This window comes from Furipterus horrens, unplaced genomic scaffold (genome assembly GCF_987537825.1).
Source record: "Furipterus horrens unplaced genomic scaffold, mFurHor1.1.pri manual_scaffold_4, whole genome shotgun sequence".
Taxonomy (NCBI): Eukaryota; Metazoa; Chordata; class Mammalia; order Chiroptera; family Furipteridae; genus Furipterus; species Furipterus horrens.
In genome coordinates this window covers 86,110,889-86,128,306 of record NW_028327174.1, presented here as the reverse complement: position 1 = coordinate 86,128,306, position 17,418 = coordinate 86,110,889, and the positions used below count along the sequence as shown (strand labels likewise).

Below are 17,418 nucleotides of genomic sequence, written 5' to 3'. Positions count from 1 at the left end.
AGAGGTACCTCAGGGCAGGGGAGAGCCACTGGGATGGAGGCCTTAGGGTCCCCGGGGCATTCGGAGCCTGCCTCACAGGAGCCATTGAAAGAGCTGAGGTCCATGCTGGGGCAGAAGGAGCCGGCTGGGCAGGTCTCACAGCTCTCCTGGGAGATGCCACCTGGATAGGGAGGCGGAAGGGCACAGGTTCTGTGTCCCCACACTAGATTTCAGCCCTAAAGATGGGAACCTTATCACCACTCGACTTACTGCTGTACCCCAGTGCGAGAATAAAGCCAGGGTACAATGTGCCTTGAAAGAAGCAGCTGCTGGTCAGGGACTCTCTCAGGGTATCTCTGCTTGGGGTTGCCCAGCAGCACAGCTGGCATCTGTGGACAGAGCCCTGCACTGGGCACAGTTTGTGGGCCCCAAAGTCCACCCAGTGGGAACTCCAGAAGCCCTGACCAACAGAGGCCCCTGCTGTGCTGTCTGTGTCTCTTTCCAGGGGTTGGGTTTGGATTTGGAAAGAGGAGGGGCCCACAGCTGGTAGTGGGGGAGGCACAGGGCAGAGCCTCACCTGGGCTGCTCCTTATTGTCCCCAGGGGACAGGGCACAGGGTGCAAAGTCCCCTGCGGGCAGTAGTGGCCGAGGGGGCAAGGTCCATTAGTGGGGAAGGCAGAGTTTCTCTCAGGAGTGGGGCTGGCGGATCCCCCCTCACAGTAGTACCCAGCTGAGCAGGGCCCTTGAATAGAAGAACATAAACTTTTAAGGCAGCAACCTGCACTGTGGAGGCCCCTATCTTGCCATCTTCTGCTTCCCTGCCTGCTGTCCCCTAACCCCGGAGAGCCATGCGAATTTAAGTAGGAAGAAGGAAAAAGTCAGAGAAACGAGGAATTCCTGAGCAGGTGGTGTCCTTCCTTGGTCAGGGCTGGCCTCTCTGACCATGGAGTCTAGGGTGATGGCCAAACCAGGAGAACAGCTGGGGGCCCTTCCTGGGCATTAGGTTCTGCTCTCAGTCTGCCCTCTCCATAGCGACTGTGGAGGTGGGTCCTATCATCACCCCATCACACAGGGGAAGACTAAGGCCCCAAAGGACAGGCGACTTGTCCGGGTCATATCTGTGAGTCTGACACTTCTTAGGGGAGGGAGGTAAGGAGGGAGGGAAGCAGCAGGGGTCCAGGGAGGGATTGGCAAGAGGCCAGACCAGGACTGTGCTGTGGCCTATAGGGACATCCCTAGGGAAGCTGTGTAGAGGGCCAGGACACAGCTCTGCTGGGCACTGGTACCTACCTTCAGGTTGCCTGTTGCCCTCCCCAGGGCAATACCTCCCTGCAGGGCAGGGCTGGCAGGCCCTGTGGTGAAGAGCACCTTCCTGTGGATTCAGGGTTCCCTCTGGGCAGGGAAGAGCAGAGGATGTCCCTGCTGGGCAGTAGTGACCTGTGGGGAAGTCCAGAATGAGTGAGCACTGAGCGTCTGGCTGCACACCTGCTTCCTATACCCCACACCTTCCACCATTTATGGCACAGATGTCAGAGTAGCCCTGAGAGGTCTAGAGGGCACAGCTGGAAGGCGAAGAAGGCGCAGAGGGAGGAGGCAGGGAGGGCTCAGACTCCAGGCCAGTGGAGGGGGCACTCTGGGGAGGTCTATCAGGGAGCTGAGGCATGCCTATGTAAATGTGTATGTACACATATGCATGCACAGGGGTGTCAACACTGAGGTGGCAGGGTCATTACTTAGTGAGAGGTAAGTAACAGCTGTGCTCTGGCTCTGCAGGGCTGAGAGAAAGAAAGTTGGCCCCCTGGGGTAGGGTCCTCTGGTCTCGTTTTGTAGACAGGTTGTGGATGCCCAGGGACACCAGCACCTTAGGATAGGGGCAGGGACTGACTGGAATGTCCTGCCTCTCAGGCTTGTGTCTTCCCTCCATGACATGTGTACACCCCCTAGACACCCATCGGGAACTTGAGGTCAGCTAGAAGGTATAGACACAAGGCTAGGCGTGTGAGGGAGAGCACTGGCACTGTTCCCATGGAGCGTGGCTAACTAGGCAACTGTTCCTCTGTGCTCCCTCTGTGGCATGATCAGTCTCACTTTATAGGCAGGACACTGGCTTTGCTAATAGCATGGAGTTCCAGGACGGAGCCAAGCCCAGGGAATGGAGAGTCCCATCTACGCTGAACCCTGAGGTGCACCATCCATTGTGGTCATACCCAATATCTCAGTGTCTCAGAGAGCGAGAGCTGAGGCTGGCCTTCATTACCTTTGGGGCAAACGGTGGGCTTCAACGTGGCAGCCTTTGGGCAGTAGGTGCCCTCTGGACAGGGCAGGCAGGTGTCAGCTCCAGACAATGGGCTGAAGGTGCCAGGCTCACAGGGTAGCTCACTGTGTGCCCCTGGAGGACAGTGGAAGCCGGGGGGACATCTGTATCCATGGGTTCCATCAGAGGGTGAGGGGACAGTGCTGCCTCCCAGGCAGATGTACCTGAGCATATGGAAAGCTGTGGCTTAACCTCCAACATGACCACGAGTTCTGGCCAGGCAGAAGGCAAGATGGGGTATTCTTGGAGCCCAGTCATCAGGGTGTGCTAAGGTTGAGGCCAGTGTGACCACAGCCACAGGCTGTCCCTGTGATGAAAGGCTCTCAACTCTCAAACTAATTCTGGCCTCTTTAATAGAAAACTAAGTAGTAGGGGCTCAAGAAGACAGTCTGGGAAGGGGGGACATTTTCCAGAATAAGCACAACACCCTTCACACCTTCTTTGTCCTCAGGGCCCCTGAGCAGATGGGGCAGTTCCTTCTTTACATAGGACCTGGCCAAGCTTACTGGTGTCCGTGGCCCATCTTCAGTCCTTTTAACAATAAGGGAAAATGCACATGGCAGAAGTCTGGGATGCTATTGGCAGAGGATGTTGGCCAGTGGGATACAGACCAAGGTCTGGCAAGAGCCATGGAGAGTGTAGAGGCTGCTCTGGGGCCAAGCAGGATCACAGGCTTGCTATCACACCCAGAGCTCCTTGCACTTGGAAGGTCAGTGCTGTGAGGGCTTGTGAGGGTGTGTTCAGCTCAGCCCTGTATCTAAGGGATGCACACGGTGGGGCCCACATGCCTGGGGGATATAGTCACCCTGGTTTGGGCTTCCCAGAGGGCCTGGGAGAAACCCTGAGAGCTTAGGACTATTCTGTGACTTGGGGGCCCTGGCAGGCCTGAGCTATGGACTCTCCTCCCTTCTTAGGCCACAGCAAGTTCCCTCACCCTGCATCACAGAGCCCTGCCTCCAGGGCATGGGACAACCCAGGACTGTTGCAGTAGTGCCCTGGGGGGCATGGCTGACATTGGTCCTCACTGGCCAGGCCTGGGACTGAGGAGTAAAACCCAGGCCGGCATGGCACTGGGGCACCCGTTCCCCTGGGGCAGAAGAAGCCAGGGGGGCAGATGTCATTCCCAGGAAGTCCTTGGGCCTCAACCTGTGCAGCCAGAAAGAAGAAAGAAAGGGCTTCAAATTAGGGCTTCAGTCTGCAAACACTGAGTTGGGCATCTAGTAGGGAAGACATGGCATTGATGTAAAACAAGGCTACATTACAAATAAGAACAAAACAAGCAAAGCTCTCTTAATAAGTGCTTTTAACTTGCCAACTAAGGCCTGGGAGATGTCTTTTCTTAAATCATAGTGTTGACCGATTGTCCTCCCTCCCCTCCTTTCCTTATCTCCTAGCCTGGTCTCTTCTTTGTGGTATTCATGTGGGATTCCAGAGAAAGGGGAAGCCAGGACAAGAAGGCAAGGGGCATGTGTGTCTGAGGTCAGACATTAAGTCAGTAATAAAATGAGAGTCAGAGCAAATCAACTAACACACCTATACCCATTGCCACCCTCCCATCTGTCCAACACCCCATCTGTATGTCCATCTACCCAGCTGACCCCCCACCACCCTGCTTTACAGTATAATGAGGTTGATTTCTCATCACATGGCCTCAAGAAAGTCAATTAGCCCACATGCCCCTCAGTGTCTTCTTGTCTACAATGGGGCTGCTGTGATGATGCTGAGTCAGCATGCCTACAGCATGGTCTGAGTAAAGGCTGTGTGCTACCTGCTGTGACTGCTTCAAGTCCTCAAACCCCAGATGGAATCTACTGAAAGGTGAATGATTTCAAAGAAAAAATCACTGCCATTATGATTGCTGGATGCCATGGATTATAAGATGCTGACGATTTTAGAGATATTAAATGTGAAAAAGATAAACATCATAAAATCATTGAAATAAGGTATCACTGGGCCCCGCACCAGGCCCTGGGGATGCGAAGGTGGGAGGGTCCTGCTCTCAGGTCACTTCATTCCTGGTTGTAGAGCTCATCAGCCCAGCAGGACTCCAGCCACCTTTGTGGTTCATAACATGCTGGTGTTGCAGGGTAGACTGCCGTGCCCAGTGTCACCTACCTTTGGTTTGATGGGGGTGGGAGACACTGCTCCCCCTGCACAGTAGTGAGCAGCATAGCAGAGCCCTGATGGTTGGGACAGCCCTTCCGATGAGCAGAACATCCCTAAAGAAGCAGATCCCGGGGCATGTGACAGGAGACCACTTCAGCTCCCTCCAGCTCTAGCACCAGTCCTGCCTCTCTTGAGCTGTTTCCCCACCTCCAAGCTCTCAGACTAGCCCAGGGTGCTGGTGTGATGATGGAGTCAGGGAGTGAGGGACAAAATGATCTAGAGAGAAATGGAGCTGCCTTAACCAGGGCTGTGCTCTCTCTCCAGCAATACCTGGTCCCTGACGAGAACACAGAGTTGGTCTTGTCCTGACCCCTAGAGATACATGTGGGGGTGCTGGGTACAGGCATGAGGAGGTTGCTGGTCCTGGCCCCTACATGGACCTGACTTTCCTTTCCTTGACCAGCTATTGGACTTCTTCCCTCATGGACCTCTTTGCTTTTCCTCATTCTCTTCTTAGCCTTCAGCCCAGGCTTCCTGGGGGTCCACAGTCCAGAGTCCACAAACCTGCTGGGCACAGCTCACAGTCCACCTCGGCAGCAGCTCCTCTTCTGGGCCCAAATGTCCCTCGAGGGCATGGGTGGGCCGTGGCTGAGTGGGAGCCAAGGGGGCAGAAATATCCCTGGAGGCACAGGCTGGGGCCAGTGGCTATAGAGCCTAGAGCACAATGGCAGGATCAGCCTGAGCTGGCAATGGGAGCCCTACCTCAGTATCCAGGCTCCGAAACTGCCCTGGGTTAGCCCTCAATTAGTCTTTGTCTAATTTCTGGGCATGTTGTCTGGGAAGGGGCTCCTCAGTAGCTGATTATCTGCCATTGCAGTGGAAGTTACGATGCCCAGGAAACTTTGCAGGCCCTGAGATCTCTAGTCTCAAGGGGCCCTTACTATTGAGCATAAAGCTCCCTTCTCCAGGATGTGGCACTTGCCCACTCTGGTCACACGAGGGCCAACACTCCTGAGTTCACTCAGTGGCCTGCAGACCCCTTTGCTCAGGCCTCTCTGCTGGGATAGTAGAGATGGCCAAGCCATCTCATCTGAAGCATGTACCTTGGGAAAACTAAGTTGGGCCACAGCCAACTACATCCCAGGGTCCTAGATCTAAGCCTGTCCTGTCCTGCCCCTTGAACCAGCATGCTGGGCACTGGTTTCCTAATGAGTCATCATGCAGCCCCTTCCTGGTGGCATCCTGATGTGCCTTTCCCTTGTACCCTCCCTCTACTCCACTCACTTGTCAAGAGCTACATGTGGATCATGACACTGACAATGACAACCATGCTCTGGCTAGAGAATTCCTGAGATACATTCTAAAGCCAAATCTAAGTGAATGCATATGGGGACATCAGGGGTCTCGTGTTGCCCTGAGCCATTTCCCTGTGCCATCTCAAAGTGGTTCTTCCCCTCTCTCTCTGACAAGGTGACATTGCTTCTGCAGGGAACCAAGCACCCCACAGGGGCCTTTTGCTCAGCCCCAGTGAGCCCACCTGTGCCCGAGGCTTTGCAGTAGAATCCGGCAGGGCAGGGCTCACAGAATCCTTTGGCCTCCTGAGGCTGGAATGTTCCGCTCTCACATACCCTTGGCTGGGCAGACCCTTTGGGACAGTAGAAGCCACGAGGGCACTGGAAAGACGTGGGGGTGGCTGAGGTCTGGCCAGGGGGACAGTAATAACCTGCTGCACATGGCCCATCTGGGAAGCGCTTCCCGGCCCCTGTGCAGAGGGATGAAGACAGTGGGTCTGGCTTCAAATGAGAAGGAAAGGAAAAAGGGAACATGGAAGTGCCTAATGCTGTGCCCAGGCTTAGGGGAACAGGGTGACATGGAGCTCAGGACACAGGGCTCTGGAGCCCGACTGTGTGTCTACCCCTGACTCTGCAGCTCACTACCTATGCAGTTGTGTAGAAGGCCTCTCTGAAGGCATATCCAATGGATCATGCAGAGCCAAAGTGAGACAGTGTTGACTTAGGAATCTAGAAATACAGGCTGTGCTGTGGTAGTTGAGGTGTGCAGGGTTTTGCTGTCCTGGCCAGTGCCTCACGCCCCAGCCTTAGTCTGGCATGACACAACATGCTCCGTGTGGGTCCCTGAGGCCAAGGGAGAAATTCACACCTCCCTTCTTCTAATTCCCAGCATCACCCATTGTACTCCCTGCCCAGCTACATCTTATTCTCAATGATTTCTATAAATAGGAACGAGACAACTAAAGCTGGCAAAGATGCACATTACACTCTCTCCTCTTCCTCTCCCCACATGATCACTGCTATGTTCACCCTCTCATCCTCAGGCTCCTTCCTGGAAGAGTCCCCCTGCAGTCCTGTCCTGGCAGCTCTAGATGGAGCCCCTGCTTCCTAAACAAGTCTGGGTAACTTCAAAGCCTATATAGCAAGTGCTTCAAGAAACATCCACCTGGCTTCCTAAGCCAGCAGAGCCCCCCATGTACTGGAAATACTTGTGTACCTGGCTGGGGCCTTCATGTTCTATTTGTCTTTCTACCTCCTTTCCCACTGTGAACATGTGGGGTTGGGGTCAGGTCACCTTTTCTAACCCTCACATCACCATGCCCAGGCCTCAAACAGTGTCCCCTATATGGGGCTGCATGTCATGCATGCATGATGCAAGGGGACCTAGGACGTCGAACTGCAGGACAAATGGATCAATTAAGGACTTTGCCAAATCCCAGAGAGAGGGCTATTGTCACCTGAATCTGAGCAGAACTGTCCTGCGGGACAGGGCCTGCAGTCCTCAGGGTTGTGTGCACCGGGCCTCTCTCGGAAGGTGCCCCTGGGACACGGGTGCTGGGTGGGTGCCTGGGTACCGAAAGGGCAGTAGTAGCCAGCAGGACAGTCCACTGGCCAAATCGGCCCGGCTCCTGGCCCCTGGATCCCGAAGGGACAGAACCTATGGACACAGCCAGTGGGTGGTCAGGAATGAAGGAGTTGCTGCCCCTATATCCCTGAGCTTTCTAGAAAATGAAGCTCCACCAGACAAAGGAAGCTCCCGGGACATGGAGGATTTGGGCAGAAGCAAAACCCTCACAGGATCATCTGGGGTCAGAGGAAATGGATACAAAGGCAGACAGTGGCCTCCTGTTGCACTGAGTCTCATGTTTGATACCTGCAGCGCCCAAGACCCCTGCGTTGGCAAGACAGTGTTTGTTACACTGGGCTCTTCAGGGCAGTGGGGACTGCAATGCAGTAGTCACTGGTCCCTGTAAGATGTCTGGGCCCCTCTTGCTTCAGTGGAGGAGGGGGTGGGCAGGAAAAATCAGATGTCACCCAGACAGAGGAGGCACTCAGCCCCAGCAATAGCTCCTCACTTCCCAGCTGGGCACGTCTTGCAGACAGTCTGTCCAGGTTCATCCTGATACTTCCCTGGGGAACAGAGCTGGGGCTCTAGGCTGCCCTGGGGGCAGAAGTGCCCAGTGGGGCAGAGAGTGCCTGGAAAATCCAAGGGACACAGTTATTTCCTCCTGGGAGACTCCCCATCTCCTCCCAGCTAGAGCTCAGGATGACTACTTCTTTCTTCTTCCACAGAAGTATGATTGAACAGTGGGCTGTGTGATTCATGGTGCCTGTGATAACCATCCTGTTCTCAGTTTATAGTTAAGAATCGAGGCCCCAAGAAGACATAATTGTGCTGGCTCTGCTCGGGAGCTCAGATGCATCTTGCCTTTGGAATTTGACTTCCTGCTGCTTCTTCCCTTGGCCTCGGGTCTCACAGGAAGGGTGGACACCTTCCTGTGCCCTCACTAGAGGGCCTTCTGTGGCCTAGAGTACATTTATTCCTTCCCCCAAAGATCAGATTATCCATCTTTGTCTGACTTGTCAAATGCTTCTTTTTCTTCCCTTTCTCTCACTCATCCCAAGCATCTCTGTCTCACTTTCCGAGCTCTGGCACCCAGGCCACCTGCTTTGCTAGCACTTTAGACCCTCCCACAGCTAGTCCAGGTCACGAGGGGCCTTGTCACTGCTATAGGATGACAGGGGCCTGAGAGCAGAGGGAGGGCCAATGGGCATGTCTCCCTCCAGGCCAGCCCACTGGAGGTCCCACAGCACCCAGATGGGGAGGAGGGTTCACCCTTACCCAAGACAGAGGCCCTGGGGCAGAACCAGCCTCCTTCACATGCAGCCTCTGGAGAGCTCAGGCCAGCCCGGGAGCAGAACCAGCCAGCAGGGCAGGGCTGGCAGTTGTCCAGTGATATGGCCCCAGGGATGGGCAGGAGAGAGCCTGCAGGTTCACACACTGTGGCCACCACCAGGATGTCTCCCAGATGGAAACCCACGGTGGCCCATTTTGGATGGCAGAGCCTCAAGTGACTCCAAGGCTTCCTGGCCTCCTAGGCCACATGGTAACCTGGTGTGCTGGAACCTGGACTCATGTGACAGCTGAGGTGCATTTCATCTCCCTTCTCTACTGCCAGGCATCACTCAGTTCCCATTGTGCCTCTGCCACCAACCCCTCACACTCCCCACACTGTTTCCATACCTCAGCTTTATGCTACATGGGTTCAGGATGGACTTCGAGGGTTTCTTCTATGTCCTTCCCACGGTAGCCCAAGTCTGGGCTTCCACTTCCTCCCCTCTCAAGAGCCCAGAGAAGACCCTGCATTGCTGGTGCTCACTTGTTGGTGACTCACCTGGGGGGCACGGAGTGGGCCTGGGGCTGCCCTGGGGACAGAAATGGCCTGGAGGACAGAAGTCTCCTGTGATCCCATCTGTGGGATTTGGGACAGATGATCCCCAAGTGCAGTGGAAACCTGCACTGCAGGGCCCAGACACTGCCGCCAGCCCAGTCAGGTGACAGTAGAAGCCTGTAGAGAGGAAGAGACGGGGTCCCCATGGCTTTGGGGTGGGTGGGTGGAACGATGGCGGCACCCCCACACCGGCAACTGTGGGCTGATCTGATGCGCGCTGTGAGCTGTGGCCAAAGCACCCCCATCTGAGCTGGGCCAGAGTCCTGCCCTCGCTGGTTAGGGATGATGGGGCATAGTGTGACTTGGGCAAGGGTGTGTACCTGCTCCCTTACCTGGCTCACAGGAGATGCAGTCTGACTGCTGGACACCCCCTTTCTGTGGCTTGTAGGTGCCCCTGGGGCAGGGGAACTGAGAAGCAAAGGAGGTGGAGACAGGGCAGTAGTGGCCCGCTGGACACTCGTTCCCCACCACAGAGGAGGTGTTCGCCAGACAGAAGAAGCTGCATGAAGAGTGGGGAGGGAAGGACTCAGAGGAGTGGGGAGGAGATAGGTGCCAGGCTCACCCTCCATCTCTGACCTCAGGATTAGCCCAGGCTGAGGATATAGCTCTACTGCAGCTCAAGCACTGGTAGAAGGTTGTGTGGGGGAGGCTAAATGGCTTAAATTGTACCAAAAGAGAACCCAGGTTTGAAATTGGGAGTGACTTAGTGACACCCAACACAGAGATTGAGAGACATAAAGAAGGACAACTGGGAGACGTTATGGAAGTTCTCCTGTGTCTTCTCAAAGTCATAGAAAACTCAGGTTGAAAGGAGTCTTAGTGAGTATCTGGTTCTCTCCTCCAATAGCAGGAAAGCAAACATGTGCCCAGCTGGACGCATTGTCCCAAAGGCCTCTCAACACTCACCCCTCAGGACAAGGCTCGCAGTGGCCCTGGGCAGCCAGACCATTGTGGGTGCCTGCTGGGCAGGGCCTGGGGGTAACAGTGCCTGGGGGGCAAAAGTGTCCTGAAAGGGAAGGAGACCAGACAGATCAGTATCACAGGAAGCCCTACTCCCTGGCATCCTGACTGGCCCCATGTTCAACCCAGTTCCTGCAGAGCCCAGGGGACTGCTAAAAAACCTCCTGGTGGCCCTTCGCCCCTGTCCAGGTTGTGTGGGGGAGACTAAATGGCTTAAATTGTACCAAAAGAGAACTCAGGTTCTCTTGCTCATGTCTACCTCTTTGGGCTCTCCTCAGGTCAGTCCCCAGGAGTACCTGCAGGGCATGGGCCACCGGTGTGGTCTCCCAGCGAGCCGTTGGGGACGAGGGCCCCACTGAGACAGAAGAAGCCTGGGCTGCAGAGCCCAGAAGGGCTGATGAGGCCAGGGGAATCACAGTAGTAGCCAGGCGGGCATGGGGAGCAGGCAGCCTGCAGGAGACCCCCAATTAAGGTGCTGGCCCCCAGCTCCCATTAGGACCGGGATACAGGGGCCATACCAGGCAAACTAAAAGGACACCAAATCAGGGAGAGTCTCATCTTAGCTCCTGTTCCTCCATCTACAACATCTCAGACAGGCTTCACTATGCCCTGCTTACTCATTCTCCAGTGAAGGGGCACATACCTGCTAAGCCAACAGGCTCCCGGTCACCAGGATTGAACCGTCCCAACACTAACACATGCTGTTCTGCTTGCTTTCTCATTTCTCTTTGCTTCTATGTCCTTTTGTAGTTTAATTAGTAACACCACGGGATGCCTTTACCCTGATCCACCTCCAGGCAAGGGTGCAGAGGAGTGAGCACCCCAGGCTGGGGTTCCTGTGGCCCACAACAAGCCAGGAGTTTGGGAGACAGTTCTCTTCCAGCTGGAGGGTGGCTGATAAGTGCAGTGCAACTAGATATTAAAGCTACTTTTGGAAACTGGCAATTTCAATAGGATTTTGTGCATCCCATCTCTATAAATTATAGATGAATTTTATATTTTCTAAAGTAACAGCTCATCCCTTCTCTGCTCAGAACCCTCCTTTGGCCACTGCTTAGCTGGCCCCTGCCCCACACTCTCCTAGCACCTCCCCACAACCTCCAAAATGCATCTTCTGCAAGGGGGGTTTGCTACCCACTCCAAGGTGCCAGAATCAGCTTGTACTAATTATGCCCAGTAAACATGTGCTGAGAGCCTGCTATGTGCTAGGCACCATTCTAACTTCAGCGAGGTGAGCAAAAAGACAAACTCCCTAGCTTTATGTATTAGTGCGGAATACAGAAAATAAGTAAGGCTAAGAAATAAAGCACTTGTTAAGTTGTGATATGCATTAAGAAGGGCCAGAGAAGGCCTCTTTTAGAAAGCAACCTCTGAATCAAGACCTGAAAGAAGAAAGGCAGCTGGTCAGGTGGCTCTGTGCTCCAATACCCATGATAACCTTTGGCTTTGAAGGGCTAGATCCAAACAGGGCCCTCCCCACACCCAGCCTTCTCCCTGGGCTGGGGTCTCCTTACCTCTGAGCCAAGCTTAATGTGTGTGCTGAAGGTGCCAGGTGGGCAGGGCTGGGGCATGGCCGAGCCCCTGGGGCAGTAATGGCCCTGAGGACATGGGCCAGCTGCCTCTGGAACCAAGAGACAAATTAGCCCTGGCACTGGGAAGCCCAGGATGAGGAATGGGTGCTCGAGCAATTCCCCCTGTGTCCATGGTACAAGCTCTGGGCACCGGGGAATAGGGCAACTAGCTCCCAATGCATACTTGTGAGGTGTCCCTCTTATAGCCATACCCTCTGCACCTATCCTCCAGTATAGCCTATGTTACTGTCATGGGTGGGAAGAGGTTAGGGGAAGCTTCTTCTGACATGGGCAGTGGCACCTTGGAGTAGTGCCTGAGGAAGGCAGGGCCCCTTGGAAGGCTCAACCCCTGCAGTCTAGGGGCAGGAGTTTGACAGGTGACCTCCACTTCAGCTGTTACCTCAGAGGAACGCAGACCTCCCTGTGCTGCTTCTGGTTTCTGGAGATGCCCATCTGTGGCTTCTCTCCCGACCTCCCTCCCCTCATATGGGCCTGTTCCAAGTAGCCTGCTACCAGTGGCCCGCTACCAGGTCTCTGTGGTCACTAAGGATGGTGCTGGCTGGATCCGGGCTATTGCTGAGCAGACAGGACTGTTGGAGGTGGCAGTGAGGAGCTAGCTGCACATCAGTGTCCCCACCAGATCCCAGGCCTTTCTGAGGCTGATATAACCCAGGGTCCCAAGGGTAGGTGTGGAGTGGCAGAAAACTGGGCCATGGTCAGTGGGCCTGGGTACCCAGCTTGTCTGCTGACTATGTGCCCTTAGGCAAAGCAGACCCTCTTCCTGAGCCTCTGTTTCCTCTTCTGCCAGAGACAGGGGTTGGACTGGATCATGGGATTTTGTCTTCTGGTCCGAGGATTTCAAAAGGGATTTGACTCTCAGAAGATGAAAATGCCTAGAATGATCCTTTTGCTACACACGGGAATTACCTGGGAAGATTAACATATTGACCAAACCTGGGTTCATCCACACCCTAAATACTCTGCTTTCATGGACTTGCCCTCCCCCTACCCCAGCATCATTATGTACCAGGAGACTCAAATGCATGGTCTGGCCAAGGAGTACTTTACCACGACCCCTACCGTGAGCTTCTTCGGGCCTACCCTGGGATTTGCCCTCAGCTTGGTACATGTGGGGTATGGGATCCCTGGGGGTCCCACCCAGGATGGACAGTGGGTGGAGTAGACAGATGCTACCGCACTCTGTTCACTGCTGGGCCATGATGTTCTGCCCACCTAGCCCAAGAGCCCTAGAGCACAGTACCCTGGCTGTCCCCATGAAAACAGACTCATCAATCTCTGGTTGATCAGTGAGTGGATAGAAGGTCCTGATTCTGTTTCCCACCTCCCAGTTGGGGCTCAGGAGATGCAGCCAAGGCTCAATGTCCAGCAGGAGGTGCCAGTACCTTCAGTTCCAGCCTCCGGGTTGGGCCGGGTGGACCCTCTGGAGCAGAAGAAGCCCTCCCAGCACTGTCCACCTGCCTCTGTAGCATTGGCCCTAGGACAGAACTTGCCCCCATCACAGGCTCGACATCCTGCCAGGCTGCTCAGGCCAGGCACCTGGCCATAGGTGCCCGGGGGACAGGGCTGCCAGGTGAACCCAGAACCTTCAGGGCAGTAGAAACCTGTGAAGGGGGTGAGAGGGCCAACATTAGAGCCTGAGGAGGTAGGAAGGCTGGAGGAGAGGAGGTACAGGAGCTGGGCTAGGGTCTGGAATGGGGGCCTGGCCTCTCTACTGCAGGGACTCCTGCCTAGGGAATGAAACCACTCTAAATGCAGGGTTACTGACCATAAACACAGGCCAGGCCTTTGTCTGAGGGAAGCTGGGGAGATCAATAGGCCTGTTACCTATACTACAGGTGACTACTCCCACTCTACCCATCAAAGCAGGCTGCTGGCAGGACACTAACCTCGTGGACACAGCTGTGGCCTCAGCCCTGGAACACAATAGTGGCCACTGGGACAGATGTGACATTTTGATGTGTGGGTACTGGAGGCGTAGGAGCCGGGAGGACACGGAGGGAGGTCAGCTAATTCCAGAGGATAGAAGTACCCAAGGGGGCAGGATCTCCCAGAGAGTCCATCCATGGGGGTGGCAGAGACAGTCCCCCCAGTGCAGGAAACACTGGAAAAATGTGGGCCAAACACAGAGGTCTCAGCTGTGGAGAGTCGCTGAGGGGCACGCAGCTGTGGAAAATGAACAGACTCGAGGCTTGGGCTAAGGACCTTTTCTTAGCCCCTCACTCCTGATTTTTCACACTTCAGGGTCTCCTGTCATCTAGCTTGGCCCCTAGGATGGTCAGCTTGGCCCTGCTCATTCAGCATGGCCTGACCCCTGAATGTCTGCCAGTGACCTACAGGCCAGTGGGAGTTGCTCCTCTCTGATAGGCAGGGCTTCCCTCATTGCTCTCTGGCTGGTTCCAGACCCTGGTATGGAGCCAGCTCATCACTCTGCAGCCACCAGTCCCTGTCCATCAGAGGAAACAAACTATATGCCCACCCTGGATGGCATGGTGCTGGGCAGATTGGTGAGTGACTACCAGAACAGAGCCGCCTTCCAGAGCAATCTCGACATCCTTCTGGGGTTCTATTCCCTTCCTCAGACCAGGTACCAGGTGGACATCGGGCTGGGACAGGAGCTCCTGCAGAAGTCAGAGCAACAGACAGAAGAGGTCAGGCAGTCCTGCTGGCTCCCAAAAGCCCGAGGGAGACACTGGACTGCATTAGATTCCTACCCCCTGGATCTCTCCCTCCTGCATACCAGATGAGAATGCCACTCCCTTTCAGCCTCCAGAAGGCAGGTACAAGTTCAGTTTTGAAATTCTGGGTTAACTTTATTGAATAAATGAAAAAAACGTGCCCTCCTGCAAGCAGGGACCAAGGTGGGGGAGGAGTGACTAGTCACTCCTGAGACACAAAGGTGGAAGGGGCAGCCATTCCAGTGAGGTTCCCTGAGGTCTGGGCTGGGTGTGTTCTTGGGGAGGGAAGGGGTCAGGCTGGCTGAGCAGAGTGGGGAGGGCATTCATGGAGCGGGGTCCTGAGCTCAGCCCTGCCATCATTCAGGGACACTGCGGTCTGTGCTGGGAGAAGGGCTTAAAACCTGTGGAGATATGTGTCCTACCAGAAGAGACCTGGAAGGGAATCAGCCTTTTTCTGTCCTGCCATGGCTGGAGTGGCCCTGGAATTGGTAAAATACCTTTGAGGCAGTAGTGCCCAGCAGGGCAGAGGAAGCCAGGGGGGTCCTTGCTGGTGGCTCCTCCCTTGCACCAGTGGCCTGCAGCACAGTCTCCTAGAAGGGAGGACTCTTGTCCAAGTTCCTGCCATGCCCCTCACTAGAGAACGCAGTGTGGGGCACAGAACCACTCCTTTGGCCCCCACCAGGGCCATAGGAGTCCCTGAACCAAAGCCAAGGAGGACCCCAGGCCCTGGGACAAGGGGTACTGAATGACCCTTCCTTTCAGTACCAAGCTCCTGTGTCAAAGGGGATGTGGAGTCTGGGATAGTTTGAGGTTTGTCCTCCTCAGACTGTCAACTGCCAGGCCTATGTTTTCCTTATGGATTAAAGCATTTCCAGCCATTTCATATGAGAGCCAACCAAATACCCCAAGAATGTGACACCTTCCTTCTTCCCCCTACCCAAACTAGCTAATGGGGTAGGGATGCAGAGAGGCTTTAGACCCTCCGGAGGCACCCTGAAGCCAGTGATATGGAGGTGGTGTGGTCTGTGTGTTTAGAACTTTAGCTGGGCTGTGGTCCTGCTGTGAGGCAGGCATGCCATGATAAGGAGTTCTTAGCCTGGGTGACATCAAAACCACATGGAGAACTTTCTAAAACTAGACATCTAGTCCCAACTCACACCTCCTAACTTTCTGGGGTGGGGACACTGTATTTCTGACATAAGGGGCCTATGTCAGAAGGCAGTGGAAACCCTCCCCTGGATTTCCTGACTCCTAGCCTGAGCCCAGGCTACTGCATTCTCACGTCGACCAGTCATCCAGGACTGCACACTTTCCTTCCTCCTCAGCCTGGTCTAGGACCCAGCGGTCAATTGACTCTCTGCCCTCTAGGACATACCTGTTGGTGCCTCCAGCCCTGCCAGTGCACAGAATTTCCCAGCAGGGCACAGCTGGCACTCATCAATACTCTTCAGCCCCTTCCGAGGGCCATAACTGCCCACTGGGCAGCTGTGCTGTGTGGCCACAACTGTGCCCAAGGGACAGTAATAACCTTGAGGACAAAGGTACAAGTTAAAGTCCTGGATGGGCCTAGCACTGGAGTCACAGTATAACCAGCCCGGGAGTGAGGAATACTCACGATTGCCCCCTCCTTGAGATGTTTAGTTCTAGGAGGTTCTCCTGTCACAAGGGCCCTAAATGGCTGCCCCAGAGGAGCCAGTGCCCAGAGAGCGGCACTCCTTTGCCTGCACCCCCAGCTGCCTCTCACCTGCTGGGCACAGCCCGCTTGGGGCCTGGAGACCAGCCTCCTTGCAGTAGAAGCCACGTGGGCAGATCTGGCACACAGAGGGCACAGTCTGCTCTGGGAGGCTGGAGAAGGTGCCAGTGGGACACAGGGTGGGCCTGTGTGATGCTGAGGCTGAGGGCAGAGAGGGATCACAGGTTTGGAGATTAGGCTCCTCGTGGGTAGCAGGTTTGGACCCAACCTCAGAGACAGACAGGATCATCACAGCTCTGCCTGTAGGACCTACGTCTGCCCAACCTCCCTGGGGCCCCACCCCTTTGAAACATGCAACATGTGGAGAGACCCCAGACCAATCCTCACCTATAGCTGGAGGAGCATCATCAGAGCTCATAACACTGAGACCTAATGAGTCTCCAGTGTGACAAGGCCACTGCCATCATCTCTTGGCAGTCCACACCAAACAACTCACACTGCAGCAAGTACTCCAGTGCACTGGGTCCCAGCCCTCTGCAGTACCTCTCAGCCTTGTGGGACACCTGTAGCAGCACCTCCTTCCCCTCTGGCATCCTCCCGATTATCCCAGGGTCTAAATGCAGACTAAGGAATAGGGTCTGTCCCTGGCCCAGGATGGGAGGGCAAGGTGGGCTGGGAGTGGGGCCTGAGGAGACACTCACGGCAGAAGGTTCCTGGGGGGCAGGGGGCCCCTGTCAGCCTGTCCTCTGGAGTTGGGGATACTGCTCCTGCTGCACAGAAATAGCCAGCCTGACAGGGCCCGCTGGGTGTGGAGAGGCCTGGTTGGGAGAGCGGAGCTGGGTTGGGGCTGAGATGGAGCTGGGTAGGCTCATTATGAGAAGGTGTTTGTCCTTTGGGCAGGTGGAGTCACATAGTGTCAGGCCTCTGAGGATGCCAGGCCTCACGTGAGCTGGGGCTGTCCTCTGCCCAACCCTGTGACAGATGAGTCTGAGGGCCTCAAAGGGCCTGAGGGCAAGTCAGCAGGTAGCAGAGCTGAGAGCTGAGTACAGGTTTAGCTGACTCAGGCTGGAGTCTTGATCTTACTATACTCTGCAGTCAGAAAGGGGGCTGAAAGCATCTCAGGGACAGGAAGAGTCTAGTTCATGTCTGGGTCACCACTGACCAGTAGTTTCTGGCCACATAGGTGCTCAGGAAGCATTGTTGCTTAGACATGAGAGCAATGAGAGAGGATGAGCTAGGTGTCACTGAGCCTTCCCACCTGAGAGAGACCTTCCTTGCTCCCCATGTTATTCTTTGGTGACTCACTTGTGCTTCCATTCGACCGTGAAGGCAACAGTGACTATTTATATAGCACA

The 17,418-nt window shown here is 55.1% G+C and overlaps 1 protein-coding gene across 1 annotated transcript in view; it reads right to left on the bottom strand.

Moving 5' to 3' along the window:
• LOC150012342 (uncharacterized) overlaps positions 1-17,418 on the bottom strand; it is a 53,972-nt gene that overhangs the window by 15,666 nt on the left and 20,888 nt on the right. The window contains exons 14-26 of the mRNA XM_090275162.1: positions 16,765-16,881; positions 16,115-16,264; positions 15,746-15,961; positions 14,868-14,960; positions 14,172-14,313; positions 10,363-10,553; positions 10,050-10,149; positions 9,476-9,642; positions 7,266-7,348; positions 5,937-6,072; positions 4,964-5,113; positions 2,237-2,290; positions 9-160 (exon numbers count right to left, since the gene is read on the bottom strand). Coding sequence (XP_090131288.1) covers positions 9-160; positions 2,237-2,290; positions 4,964-5,113; positions 5,937-6,072; positions 7,266-7,348; positions 9,476-9,642; positions 10,050-10,149; positions 10,363-10,553; positions 14,172-14,313; positions 14,868-14,960; positions 15,746-15,961; positions 16,115-16,264; positions 16,765-16,881 — 1,751 coding nt within the window. The remainder of the gene's footprint in view (positions 1-8; positions 161-2,236; positions 2,291-4,963; positions 5,114-5,936; positions 6,073-7,265; positions 7,349-9,475; positions 9,643-10,049; positions 10,150-10,362; positions 10,554-14,171; positions 14,314-14,867; positions 14,961-15,745; positions 15,962-16,114; positions 16,265-16,764; positions 16,882-17,418) is intronic.